The sequence below is a fragment of the Eublepharis macularius genome, chromosome 5, assembly GCF_028583425.1.
Source record: "Eublepharis macularius isolate TG4126 chromosome 5, MPM_Emac_v1.0, whole genome shotgun sequence".
NCBI classification, from domain to species: Eukaryota; Metazoa; Chordata; class Lepidosauria; order Squamata; family Eublepharidae; genus Eublepharis; species Eublepharis macularius.
In genome coordinates, this window is record NC_072794.1 from 115,833,431 (window position 1) to 115,848,502 (window position 15,072).

A 15,072-nucleotide genomic window follows, 5' to 3' on the forward strand; every position below is an offset into this window, starting at 1 on the left:
TCCCAACATGAAATCTCTAGATAGCCGTAGCCAAGCCATTCTCTCTTGGCCTCAATGCCATCCTCATGTGCAATATGGAGAATATCCTGGGGTTACTTTTACAGCAAATGTGCAAGGTTTGTTGCTATAATGTATGTGATCACTTGAAAGCACCTTACAAATGTATTAATCTTGACCCAAGTCCACATATTTTTTTTAAAATATTCAAATCTGTATCCATAGCTGCTTCTGAGCGTTGGCTATGCAGATGCAAGATAATTCCAAGATAAATGTCTAAGAGATCTTTTCATGATACGATTATTCTAGTATCTACTCAGCTGTGTTTAACTGCTGTGATCATACAGTGCAAAAATAAGTGCATCCAAATGCAACTGTTGTCATTTTGGTATGCATGGTATGGATCCGCAACGAATTACATCAGAATGCAGTCTATTCATCATGTGTCTGTGTGGTGTGCTTTTGGTGCTACATTCATACTTACCGAGTTCATGAGCAGGCCGGTAGTTTTTCCCTAGGCCTAAAGACATGGAACAATACTTGGAAATGTCCCATGATTACAGAAAAGTTTAGTGAGAGTGCAGCATTACATCATCCTTTGTTCAGCCATCTCAGTAATGGCCAGTGAGCAGCATATACTGGCATTAGTATCCATTCATTCTACTGTTCTTTCTAGAAATCGAGCCTTCCAGATATGGATGATCATCAGATACATGACAAAGGGATTTTTTTTAATTTGAGGCTCTGTCATTCAAGTTACATTTGTTATTGAATCCGTGTCCACTTGTGTTCAGAACTCATTTTGTTTAAGAGGCATATATTCAAGTTCCTGCTTGATCTTGTCTATATCACTTGTATTTTCACTGCAGGAAATGGGTTGTCATCTTGTATTTGGTGAAGCAGTGTAGTAGACGTGCAAATTTTTGTGTCTCGCATTATACTTCTGGAAATATATAACTACAAAGCCATACTCGTAGGTGTGCCCATGGACTCAGGTAGCATTCTGTTTGTAAAAACCGGCAGGAGCCCTGCTATTTGGTTTTCAGTGGAGATCCTGTTAAATCAGCTACCTATTCAGGAATATCCTTTAATTTGAAAGCACTGATTTTGTTGTTTTTCAGCAGAAGCAATTTATATGTTTAAAACCACTAAGGTGTTGCCTTAGAGATTGGTTCTGTGTAGGAATGCAAGATACTGAAGGATAGCTGCTAGTTCATTTCTCCTGTTAATTAAATTACTGGAATACTAGCCTGATCCATCCTTAAGATTTGGGGGGAAGTTACACTATAAAGCAAATGATCAAATATCCAATTAATCATCCTTATACAAAGAACTTTTCCCAGTTAAGCTGATTTCCGGCAATTGAAAGTTAGCCCACCAAATGAAACTATCTTGTAGGGCTTGCAACTGAAGCTTAAATGCTAATGAGACATTCTGGAAAGAGGGCAACAGAACCGTGGCCCAAAAGCCTCTCCTTGACCTTACTGTCTGAACTTGGTACAACTGTATAATACCTGAGTCAGCTTTCTCAAATGTATGAGATAGCAGGGCCAGTCTGCTGCATATTTTAAAAGTTTGCTTTGAGTCGTGCTCTTGACAGCTGAAGCCAGAGCTTTTCTAAACAACAGTCATAAGGCAGATTATCTTGTGATGGCTCCCAACCTTTTCAAAGCAGAGCTGTCCCTCTAAGCCTCGTTGAACTTCAAATGTTTTCACTGTGTCACACTGACTAATGCTCACAATGCTGGTGTCTGGCATTGCACGCTGAATGTTGGCAGGGGGTTTTAGCATTTTCAGCAATTCTTAGGCAACCGAAAGGGAGACAAGTTTTGGCTGTGAGAAAGGAGTGCAAATGGAAAAAGTCAGAGGGGTGTTTTGGTTGCCAGGTTCTTTGCAAGTCTTGTGCTGTGAACTGTGGGGCACCATGGTTCAGTCACACATTTATTTGTTTCTTGGCTGAGTGCAAGGTGTTTGCTGCTGCAGCTGCTATCCAAGCAGGGTGCAGGAAACAAAATGCCAAGAAATGAATATCCAGCAGAAACATTCAATCTGCATGGGGAATAAACATCCATAAAAGGGAATGAGATGGTGACACTCTTTTCCTCCCTCCCCCTTTAACAAATGTCCTATGTGTTAATTGAAGGGATGTTCAGAAAATAGAAAAAGCGCTGGCTGTTTATTAAAGAAAAGAATGTGTTAACCAGCAGGAAAATGCTCTGAATATGCATTCTGTGCACATATGTCTGAGAAAGACCATCCATGTAAGCTCAACTAAATTTGATCCAAGATTCTGCATCCAGAAAAGCTCCCATTTCCTCCAGTAAACATTTTCAGAGGTTTGGACTGGCAGCAAACATTTTTGCTAAGTTGCCCCAAGATACTCTTGCCACATTAGAGCATGTTTTAAAAGCTGACAAGGCAGCACTTATCTCCCTTTTCATTTTTGCAATATGCTGTCCATTGGACGTCATTGGTATTGTTTGTTCATTTTCATCATCGCCCTTCTCTGTCTTCCTCAGTTTATCACAGTTCAGTGAAGAGAACATGATGGATCCCTACAACTTAGCCATCTGCTTTGGACCCACACTGATGTCAGTGCCTGAAGGCCATGATCAGGTCTCCTGCCAAGCTCATGTCAATGAGCTGATCAAAGCTATAATCATCCAGCATGAAAATGTCTTCCCAGGACCAAGGGAGCTGGAAGGCCCTGTGTACACCAGGGGCGGAAGCACTGAGGATTACTGGTACGGTAGGAAGCACATAAGTGACAAGTGGGGATAGAGATAGGGCTAGACTGATTAGTTAACAGCATGTTTCAGCAATAGTATCACTTTCCAGTTTCAGAAGCTGGCTCTGGAAGTTGTCCTGTTTTGTAGACATGTATTGTGCCAGTGCTAAACAGCTGTAGTTTCTTCTGGAGTATCACAGATTTTCCCATCCTAAACATACAGACCCTGAGTATTCAAAAAGTAGCTGGTACAACTGTGCTTTGTTATGCTGAAAGAAACTAATACAGCTCAACCAGTCTGTGGAACTGTCTATAAGGATGTTATGGTAATTGCCTTAATCTGCTTGTGAAAGCTGCTTAGCGGACACATTGCCTGAATTCATCACTGACATTCTTCTCATTTTTCTGCATGTCCTGAGCGACTTTACTGCTGAGACAAGGTTGATTGCAGTTGAACCTAGAAAGCTGTAGCTCTATTGGTTTTCAGGGCAGCAGCAGCAGCAAGCTGGAAAACTTAAAACCTTCCTTTCTCTCTAGCCTGGCACACAGGAGGCCTTGGCTGTGCATTCAGCCTGAAATCGACATCTGGAAACAATTCAGCTGGAGCAGCTCCCATCATCATTGGGGAGGGTCTGTTGCAGCAGGGGAAGGGAGCCAGTGGCTTTTATCCATTGTGTACTTGAAAGTGAAGGGTGCATTAATAGGTAACATCAGCGGACAGATCATGAAAATACTCCTTTTGCCTTTCCTCCTCAATGTTGTGCTCCACATAGGCACTGAATCCCTTGCCGCAAATAATTTTCTTGTATTTGCATTTGCAAAAAAATGAAGCTGTTTTATTTGCTGAAATGATCTCTTCTTTGCCCCTTCCCTCTATTTCCTCACAAAAGTCCATTACACAATGGTCACAATACTGTAATAATAGGCTTCTATTAGTGCCTTTGGTTAAATCTTGCAGAATATCAGACAGTAGAATTCTCAGTTGGAAATGGGACTGTGAAATGGAGCAGTTTGCATTTTAAGGATGCTTCTAAAATTATGGGACTGTAATCTGTGAACAGTTGAAAGCAATATTTTGGCGTTTGCCTAGCTTTGGATGCAAAATTCTTCTGGAAAGCTGTTTCAGAAGCAGTTTGGTTCCACTACCAGACTTTCAAGTTTCATTCCTGAACCTGTTTATACTGGAGAAGCCTCACTGAAGGTACTTGTGATGAAAAGGATGCAATCAGTGTGATTGCCAGCACGAAAATGGCAAGGGAGTGGACATAGAAGTGGTGGTAGTAAGATCTCGTTCAAGAGACCTTAATATCCTAGGAGGTCACTGATTCAAATAACCTGAAGAATCTTTTCATTTAAGTGTTCACTTGTTGCCACAGTAAGAAGAGTAGAGGAGGAGCATAGTAGCCTGTAGTATGTATGCATCCATGCCCAGAGGGAGCAGGGAAGTGGGAAGAACTTCAGAAAAGGCTTCTGATCTGTATCCCACAGAGTGTCTTGAACAACTTGCCAGTAATTTTAAGCAAGATAAATGGCAATCATCCTCAGTATGTATATGAAAAGGCCATTACAGTTTGCAGTTACTCTGCTTTTTTTCTTCTTGCTACATCCATTTCTGTCATCAATGGGTGGATTCACATAGCCGTCTTTTTCCATAATGAACTGACTTTCCACATTTGTTTTAGATGTCCAGGTGCATCTTGATCTTGTCCATGGGACTGTAGGACAAACTGTAGTGGGGAAATTTTGGAAAACTTCTGCAAATGAGTTTGCCTGCACCCTGTGAATATGATGACTGCAACTATCCAATACAAGATAATTGGGGAAGGGGGACCACTGTGTTAGTAGAAAAAGCTCACTTGAGTATCTGAACTCACCCATGTCTGTCTCTTGAGAGGAGAATGTTTTTCGGATGTGCAGAATAATTAAGCTAGAGAAAGCACCGCTTTTGCTAGCTGGTGGTCATCATCCATGACAATATGTAATAATTATATCATTTAATAATACTTCATGGAGAGTTCTGAACCCTTGTGGCACAAGGGTCCCCTAGTGGCTATACTACTTCATGGTTGTTGTTTTTAAGGAAGGATTTCTCATCTTAAATTATGCCTGTTAACTTTCCCATTGCGCCATCTAAGTGGCTGAGTATTAGTAGGAAATGAAATGTGTCTGTACTTTTCACACTATGTACACCATTATTAGACTTTAGACTTTAATTCTATGCACTTTCTCTGATCAGCTACCCAACTGATGTAAAACACTAACTGATCTCTCAGTCTTTATGAAGCTTTAGCTGTTAGCTTTGAATCTATTCTGCATCAAAGTACAGGATGACCGTCTGATTTCTGCAAAGATAATAGATTTTGAAGATTGCTAAAAAGTTGTAGGTTTATATGGACTAATTGTAAAGAGATCCTGATTTGATGGTTGTTGGGGGTTTTCCGGGCTGTATTGCCGTGGTCTTGGCATTGTAGTTCCTGACGTTTCGCCAGCAGCTGTGGCTGGCATCTTCAGAGGTGTAGCACCAAAAGACAGAGATCTCTCAGGTGACACTGGGTGATCTCTTGGGTGACACTGAGAGATCTCTGTCTTTTGGTGCTACACCTCTGAAGATGCCAGCCACAGCTGCTGGCGAAACGTCAGGAACTACAATGCCAAGACCACGGCAATACAGCCCGGAAAACCCCCAACAACCATCGTTCTCCGGCCGTGAAAGCCTTCGACAATACATAGATCCTGATTTTTTTTCAACTTGGATATGCATTCACAGGCAAACATTTCTGTTAGATATGTCTATGAATTCCTATCAGGTCAGCATGAAATCTAGCATTTTGAATGTACTTAATACAAAAAAAAATGCAGTGAACAGAGCAAAGGACTTGTTTAGCCTGAATCAAGGACCAGCCTACAATAGGCTTTGGTAGGATGATGGTGAGATATCACTTCTATATCAGGGTAAAAGAGAAGGCTGTTCTTTCCCTTCCCCTGGCCTAGGAAGATGTATGATGTAATCCAGTTTTCTGCATATGCGCCGCTCACACCTAGAGGATCCTCCCCCAGTACAAAATAGAGCTCTGTTCCCTTCCCATCCCTCTTGCATTGCTTATGCTTGGGCACTCCGCATGCCATGCCCTTTATGGGGAATGGGAGGCCTCTGTACCTCCTATATCCCATTCAGCTTCCCCCCATCAAATAATGCAAACTCTTAAGCTCATGGACCAGGTATAAGAGAGACAGGCTTTCCATTTCCCATAATGATTATCATACATCAGGGGGAGGGGGGAACAGGTCACAAAGCATTGTACTCATAAAGGTCTGGCTTAAGCCCAGAGTAAAGTCTCTTAAAAACTTGTACCAAATGACATCTGTGGCCCTGAACACCATTGGGGCCTAATTAAGAGAGCAGTGGGGTGAAGATTTAAAAAGAGGAATTAAAATTGTGCTCTGAATGTTTATTGGAATATAGGTAGGAGATGCTCAATCTCTTGAGTGATAAATAATAAACTAAATTTAATATTTTTGGAACTTCTGAGAGTCCAGTGGGAAGAGAAGATGTCCATCAGGTGCTACTCACCATAGTTACTGAAGGGAGTCTCCATATACAAAATCAAAAAGAGTCCAGTAGCACCTTTAAGACTAACCAATTTTATTGCGGCATAAGCTTTCGAGAATCAAGTTCTCTTTGTCAGATGCATGATACAAACTGGTCAAATACAGGAGAGGAGGGGGGAGAGGGGAGAGAAGGAGAGGAGGGACAAGATGCAATTAGGGGGGAGGCAACCCAAACATTCCTTTGCTAGTAAATGTAAACATCTCCTTTTGGTGTGTAGTCAGTTTGCCATGTTAGTTTGCAGCAGTAAAAGCATCCAATTTCTATGTAGTATAAGCCCTCGATAACCACAGCTCTCCCTGCCAGATGCATCTGACAAAGAGAACTGTGGTCCCCGAAAGCCCACACCAGGCGTCACTGGGCTCCCCCAGACCATGCCGCTGTAAAGGAAATCTGTTACCTGTGATAATGTGTTAACCATTCATAGTCTCTATTCAGTCCCAGCTTGACAGCATCAAATTTGCATATGAATTCCAATTCAGCAGCCTCCCGTTGGATTTTGTTTTTGAAAGGTTTCTGTTGAACCACAGCGACCTTTAAGTCTTTGGTGGAATGTCCTGGCAGATTGAAGTGTTCTCCCACTGGTTTTTGGATGTTTCCATTTCTAATGTCAGATTTGTGTCCATTTATTCTTTTGCGTAGAGGTTGGCTGGTTTGTCCAATGTACAGAGCAGAAGGACATAGTTGGCACATGAGGGCATATATCAGATTGGAGGATGAGCAGCTGTAAGAGCCAAAGACAGTGTAGTTGATGCCATTGGGTCCTGTAATTGTATTCCCTGGGTAGATATAGGGGCAGAGCTGGCATCTGGGTCTGTTTCAGGGCCTGGTACCTGTGCTGGTGACTCTGCTGGCCGATTCATGATTGTGTGTGAGAAGTCGTTTAAGGTTGGGGGGCTGTCTGTAGGCAAGGAAAGGTCTTCCACCCAGGGCTTCTGAGAGAGAGGTATCATTTTCCAGGATAGGTTGTAGCTCACTGATGATATGTTGGATGGGTTTGAGCTGGGAGCTATAGGTGACAACCAGTGGTGTTCTGTTGTTAGTTCCTTTAGGTTTGTCCTGGAGCAGACTGTTTCTGGGTACTAGTCTGGCCCTGTTGATTTGTTTCTTCACTTCATTTGGTGGGTACTGTAGTCTCAAAAATGCTTGTTGTAAATCTCTTAAGTGTGAGTCTCGGTCGAGAGCATTGGAGCAGATACGGTTGTAACGTAAGGCTTGGCTGTAGACAATAGACCGAGTGGTATGTTTAGGGTGGTAGCTGGAGGCATGTAGATATGAGTATCGGTCTGTTGGTTTCCGGTATAAGGTGGTATTTATTCGTCAGGACTTCAATAACTTTCACCCTACTATCAACCTAAGCCTGGACCACTCTACACAACAGGTACACTTCCTGGACACCACTGTACAACTACATAATGGACGAATAAATACCAGTGACGCCTGGTGTGGGCTTTCGGGGACCACAGTTCTCTTTATCAGATGCATCTGGCAGGGAGAGCTGTGGTTATCGAGGGCTTATACTACATAGAAATTGGATGCTTTTACTGCTGCAAACTAACACGGCAAACTGACTACACACCAAAAGGAGATGTTTACATTTACTAGCAAAGGAATGTTTGGGTTGCCTCCCCCCTAATTGCATCTTGTCCCTCCTCTCCTTCTCTCCCCTCTCCCCCCTCCTCTTCTGTATTTGACCAGTTTGTATCATGCATCTGACAAAGAGAACTTGATTCTCGAAAGCTTATGCTGCAATAAAATTGGTTAGTCTTAAAGGTGCTACTGGACTCTTTTTGATTTTGCTACTACAGACTAACACGGCTAACTCCTCTGGATCTTTGTCCATATACAAAGGCAGCAAAACACTGAATATAGTGCTGGGAGGCAGCAGCAGCGGAGGGTGTTGGCCTCTGTGCTCTGTTTGTTTGGCCCTCCAGGGCAACTGATTGGCCAGTATGTGAAAGAAGATGCTGGACCAGATAGACCAGTGGTCTGGTCCAGCGGGCACTACTATGTTCTCCCATTCTCTGCACTGCAGTAGCTTAAATCCCAAGGCATCTTCATTCAAAATGCACACACACAGAGCACGCTGCTGCTGGCACTAGGTTTTACCAGAAGATGGATTATTCCCATGTCTTTCAGAATGCTAAAATAAGGTGTGCCTCTGTCACCTCTCCTTCTACTTGCCATCCGTTTCAAAAACCTCATGTGTAGTCCTTCTGTGGCTTTTTTCCAGCACAGAAGTAGCATCAAGGGGGCAGGGAATAAAGACATGCTTCCATTGTAAACTCCCTCTTTGTCTTCTGTTTTTACAGCGAAAGCCCTCATGGGGAGACAGCTTCCACAGAAGATGTAGCTCAGGATCTGTCCACTGAACACCACACGAGTGATGATGGTAAGTCCTGCCTGATACTTCAAAGCTGCCCTGGGTAGGAAGTTCCAACTTCTGCCACAGTTAGAATGAGACAGGAAAATGCCATCTTCAAAACAATGGCTGCTCCCAGAATTTACTGAATGGGGAATTTACAGTATGTTTCAAGTATATATAATAAAGTTGCTTTCTCAGTGCTCCTAGGGAAGGACTCGATACAAATGTACACGAGTAAACATTTGATGGCCTTGGGCAATCAAAATGATTTCATTGACTGGGAATCTGACTTGACTTGATCAATAATGCTTTTATCATCAGACATTGCTTCCTCGGGAGAGGGAGTGGATCAAGATCACGATATGCTGTTGGGAGTAATTCTGTTAATACCAAGTGTGCTGGCCAATATGACCCATTCCACTTGACATTTCAGATGGGTCTAAAAGGTTCTGAATATCGTCTACAGAATTTTATAGGGCTGTGAACTAATCTGCTTCAGAACTAGCCATGGCTGGATCAACATAGAAGCTTCTGATAGCAAGATAAACTATATCAGATCAGATTCATTTTATTGTATATGGCCATTGGCCTTCACAATATCAAAACACTCTTGAATGTCAGCATAATACATAATCAAAATGATCAGGTAATAGATAAACTATATGCAAACATATTGGATGAATCAGAATGAGTTGCAGAATGAGATAGTAATAAGCTCCTTATCATATGTATTAACTAGCACAGTCAAATTGCTATGTTGGTGCTCATATTTTACTAGTCTCTAAAAAATTATTCCAGTGAATTCCCTTCAAGGTACCATGATAGAGATTTTCTGAGTCAAAAACTGGAGTCACTTATTGAGCTGTCAACATACCTTTCATGCATTGTGCAGACCCTTCTGGCTGGGCACTTAGTTCCTGCCTTTGTATCTAGTCCTCGGTCATTAGGAGAATATGACTTGGTCTCTGTCATTATAAATAAAGGGTTTACACTGATTATGTTGACGGGTCTTATCTTAGGGTAGAGAATTGAACAAGTCAGTTTGTAAGGTCATTGCTCCCAACTGTACTGTTTTATTGCTCTTGTTACACCAGGTGCTGTCAGCTCAATAGGGCAATAATTAACATGATAACAAACCTTTTTTGGTTTGTTGAAAACGTTAATGGACAAAAATTATATGGCTGCTTTTGTATACAGAGGGCTGGATTAGTAGCTACTTCTGATCTCTATCCCCAGCTGCCTCTGGGTGCAAACCTTGCAGTGCAGCCTCCAAGCACTGATATCCTATGTCCCTTGCTTAGCTAAAGGCCAAAGTCCAAAAAGAAATGCTGGAAGTTAAGAAACCTGATAATCCTGCTGATTTTGGCATAATAAAAAATTGCTAATGAAATATACCGTTCCCTTGTTTGTAATTAAACACAGAAAGGAGGGGGGGGGTTGTTTTTTTTTTAAAGAAGAAATATATTAATTGGAGCCAGAAACCAAATGAATCAGGGTAAAAGAAGGAACTAGAATAATAAACTAAACAGTCAAGGAGTCTTAGTTGAAGGGAAAAATTGAGTTAGAAACACAAGTGAATTATCTATCACCATGGTGAGCCTCTTGATGGCTGGTGTGAGCTGATAAATAAAACTCTCCAACTACAGACTCTTTTAAAAGGTTTGGCTTAGAGAAATCTTTGGTTTTTTGTCACTGGAAAATCCATTGCTGAAGTTTCAGTCCAGCAGATGTGCTTGCTTGGCCTTGGGCCAATCTGTGCTTTGCAGCCTTGTGGGTTAATCTTGATTGGCTTTGCTTGCTCCAAATTTGATTTATACTTCCTGAGAGATGATGGCCAGAATGCCATTGATCATGCCCAAGAAAGGACTTCCTTCTTGAACCTACACTTTTCTTGAAAGTTAATTTTAAATGGCTGTCAGTTTCCTCTTGTAAGACTCTTCTGTGGTGGCTTACTGCACAATGAAGAGTCTTTCAAGCTGAGTGAAATCAACACAAATATATATATTCTGATGAGCATGTTCCTCAAAGCTGAACAAAATTTACCATCAAAAACAGGAAGAGAGGAAAGAACTGGGCTCAGGGTTGATATTGGAAGGACATGTAGAAATTTGTAAGCAAATGAAATGTTCATCAGATACATTCTCAGCCCAGAATTATTATTTAACCACATACGCAAGAGCTTGCTATTCGTAACTGCTTATTTTACTATTCATGTTTTCTTTTTCCATCTGTCTTGATGGTCTGAGTTTATGTATATTACAGTATGCTTTATGCCTCACGAGATAATACACTCCTACTCTAAAAGCACAATCCTATGTAGAGTTGCACCATTGATTTCAGTGGGCTTAGATTGCACTGCATGGGATTGCACTGTAAATTACTTAACTGCAATAACTTTCACCAAGTGAAATAAGTAATGTGTAGTAGGGCAATTCTCCACATTTAATATAACAGCATTTATATTCTTCACAGGAAACTGCATCTAATCCCATTCCCCAAAGAGGACCTTGGACCACAGATGAACAGCATAGTTATTCAGGGAGAGAGAGGATTTCTGCCTGTTGCAGTGTGACTTCCTTGCCTCCCCCTCCTGCTGCAGTCCAGACTGCCCATTCCTTGGTGCAGTGGGAGGGGGAAGCTGAGAAATTCTTGCTTAGTGAGCTGAAGTCCTTCCATCTGTGAAAACTCTTGTGGCTCCAAGCCTCTATCTATATTCCTGATTCTGTTATCCTATAGAAGAGTGAGAGAAAGATGTCCATTGACCACATAACACCCTTAGCTGTAAATAAGCTGGTTACCATTTATCAACGTTGATGGTTTTAGCTGTGTTAAACATCAAGGATTTTCACCCACAAAATCAATCAGTAGATCCCAGGCAAGTTACAGACAGAGGGAGTGAAAGGCATGAGCTCTGCTGCTCTTTACCGTCACAGTTATAGATGGCCAGAGGGAGTGCTCTAGCTTTTAGGTCAAGTGACCTGAGGAACCAATAGAGTCCCACCTGGCCCTCAATAACAGCTGTCTCTATCCTGGCTCCTCAATCTGAATAATTCTTCACTTAATGTTGGGTTAGTCTTCCTGGAAACACTGCCTGAATTTACAGAATGCATTACTCCTGTGGTGAACCCAGACTAAATAGTTAAACAGCTGTGAATATATTGTGCTAGTTGCACTAAATAAGTGGAAGTATCGGTAACATGTTTGTGACCAGTCTGGTCTGTGCTATAAGTTGCATTTGTCTTCCATCATCTCCACAGACAATGTACATGAATCCATTATCTTTTATTGAGACCACTAGATTAAACTTTAGAAGTCTTTTATAAACATGAGATTTCATTTTTTAAAATGTCTTTTGCTTTCTTGTAGAATGTGAACCCATCGAAGCAATAGCCAAATTTGACTACAGTGGCCGAACAGCTCGTGAGCTGTCCTTTAAAAAGGGAGCTTCTCTCTTGCTCTATCACCGCGCCTCTGACGACTGGTGGGAGGGACGTCATAATGGAATTGATGGTCTAATACCCCATCAGTACATCGTTGTTCAAGACACGTATGTTACCTTCAGACTGTTGGGGCACAGTGCTTGGGAGAACTAGGGTTCAGTATAACATTACTTTTGCAGAAGAAGTCATCCTTTAGATTTGTAAATCTTTCTTGCTGAATGTGGTCAGACTTCTGACTGAACTTAATAACATTCCCCTGATTTACAGCACCTTTATCGAGAAGAATTTGCACTTTGGCTGTGTTATGCATCCCAGCACACCACATGACCTTTGAGTGATACCTTAAAGTTGGGTATTGTAATGTGAATATTGTAAATTGTTTCTTGAAATGTGAAGACACCATGACAGTGGTATATGTTGAAGTTAGAACACAGGGCTTGAGGTTATGACCTTTCTTCTTTCCTAGGGAGGATGGTACATCAGAAAGATCAAGCCCAAAATCTGAAATGGAAGTAAATTCTGAGCCACCTGAAGAAAAAGTGACAGCCAGAACTAGTTCCAACTGCCCAAGCGGTAGCCATGTTGCAGATATTTATCTTGCAAATATCAATAAGTAAGAGTAACTGTCTGCTTTTCTGTTTTGTACAAAGAACAGTCTGCTGTTGAAAAGAGAAATGTATTTGTTCATATATAATGGGAAGGGCAGTATCATTCTCATATTCAGCTAGTGTGTTCTTCAGTTATACCTTGAAGCAATTCATGGTGTATTTGGTTAGTGTATATTTTAGGCTGTTTCTTGAATACTTGCGAATCCACCATCTTTTATTGTTTCCATTGTGGTTTCAATCACTCCTAAGGAAAGGAACTCTTGCGAATGTGTCTGCATCATTTCCATTCTCTTATTTTCTGTTATGCATCTTCTCCAGTACCAGCTACCCCTTATAAGACTACAATGTTACGCAATTTTAAGTATAGGCCCTATGAAGTGTTGTTTTTCTCAGAATTGCAAAATCATGCCCATCTAGCCCTCTCCCCTCAAATGATTGAATTCCTTGCTCATTATTTGCAACCACATGGTACCAATTTTGACATGAACAACTATCTTGATGTGTTAGGCCGACCAATGGTTCATCTGGCTGAGATTTTAAAGGCATCTCAAGTCATCTTTTGCTCCAGCAGATACAGAGAATACTGCTAGTTGTGACTCTGAATCCAGGTCAAGAGCATAATTTTTCTTCAAGTGCTTGCTTCATAACCAAGTAAAACACTTTTGCGGGTAATTGTGATCACGAAGAGGCCCAGAACCTGCTGTTAAATCAACCTAGTTATTACAAGTAGAGTGAATTTACTTTATAGTGTTTATTTGATGACCTCAGTACCATTTCATTGCTTTTCTGGGATTGTTTGTGTTGTAATGTTGTTTTTACCCTCTCCCCCCTAAAAAAAAGTATTGTGTTTTTTATGATTACAGGCAAAGAAAGAGACCTGAGTCAGGCAGCGTACGAAGAGCTTTCCGTCAAAGTGATAGTCATGGACTGCCTACCCCGCTGAGTGAGCCAGGTCCACCAGGAGCTGTGGCTAGTTCTCGCCCTTCCTCACAACCCATTATGAGCCAAAGTCTTCCAAAGGAGGTGCCAGACACATGCTCTATCAGTGGCCATGGCAGCCTCAATTCCCTCAACCGGCATGCTTCTCTGAAGAACAGGATAGACAGCCCCCATATCCGGAAAAATGTGACTGCAGGAAGGTCAAAGAGCTTTAACAATCACCGACCCATGGACCCTGAAGTTATTGCACAGGTAAGGAAAGATTCTAGGCTAGCCTTTCATAGAGGCAGATAAATATCCCTCACTTCTCTCTCTGAATATCATGGTTAAGTGTAGCCTGGACATTCACTTAATATTCAAATACTAGAAAAATATTATCAACATTTTTTAAATTTTGGCACAAATTAAATTAAAACATAGTATAAAAACAAGCCATTAAAACAAGCCAATAAGCAGCATAAAAACTGTCCATAAAATAGAGCAGACCATTAAAAAGCTTTTTTATTAGATCAAAGTATTGTTTGTATAACTCCCAAAACTATTACAGATGTATTGTTTACATACTTATTGTTTGTATAAGATTGTATAAGTCTCAACTTAATGTCTAATCTAGAATCTGTATAATCTTTTTAGTGTGCACTTACTTTACTATACTTTCTTTCCTTTTAAATAAAATTCTTTATTTAAAAAAAGTTGATAATAACCCGAAGTAGAAGCCTCAGTAAAAAGATGTGTTTTGGCCTGGAGCCTAAAAGAAAGTAATGTAGGTGCCAGGTGAACATCAAGGGGGGAGGGCATTCTAGAGGAGAGGTGCTACAGAAAATGCCCTGTCTCTAGTCACCACTAGCTTCACCTCTGAAGGTGGGGACACTGTGAGCAGGGTTTGTGAGGCAGATCTTAACTGGCAGGCTGGATAGCATGGGAAGCAACTGCATATTTCCTTTACCCAAGGAACATAAAACCACTCCTAAGATTTTCCAGTTTGGGTCCAGTTTCCATGCACTAAAGAAGTTTGAAAGGACCCGTGTCCTGTATCCCAGTCCCAATACTGACATGCATTTTATTGAGAATCTGGAGTACATGATTAAATTATGCAACATGTGCTTCCCTTAAATTTTTAGCGAAGTTTGACTGTTTCTGTGCTTTAAATGTCCATGTGGGACAAAACAGATTACTCAAAGAGAGATCTAAAAGAACATTTTTCTTACTTCCAAACTTGGCAGCATACTAGTACCTGAGTTATGTTCCCAGTTAATCACAACAAGTAGATTTCACATGCACTGAAAAATAGAGTTTTAGCCATTTTCCTGTGCTGATTGTCACTGAAGTCCTGCCTTTAACTTCTTGCATCTCCTGCGTGCCCTCCAGGCCTTTGGGTTGGGATTCAG

The 15,072-nt window shown here is 41.3% G+C and overlaps 1 protein-coding gene across 5 annotated transcripts in view; it reads left to right on the top strand.

Annotated features, from left to right (window-relative positions):
• SRGAP2 (SLIT-ROBO Rho GTPase activating protein 2) overlaps window positions 1-15,072 on the top strand; it is a 305,908-nt gene that overhangs the window by 277,407 nt on the left and 13,429 nt on the right. For 4 of the 5 annotated variants that reach the window (XM_054979474.1, XM_054979475.1, XM_054979476.1 and 1 more), the window contains exons 18-22: window positions 2,517-2,741; window positions 8,645-8,724; window positions 12,064-12,244; window positions 12,604-12,750; window positions 13,609-13,936. In XM_054979474.1, the coding sequence (XP_054835449.1) occupies window positions 2,517-2,741; window positions 8,645-8,724; window positions 12,064-12,244; window positions 12,604-12,750; window positions 13,609-13,936 (961 nt within the window). The remainder of the gene's footprint in view (window positions 1-2,516; window positions 2,742-8,644; window positions 8,725-12,063; window positions 12,245-12,603; window positions 12,751-13,608; window positions 13,937-15,072) is intronic. The other variant, XM_054979478.1, reaches the window with a different exon arrangement.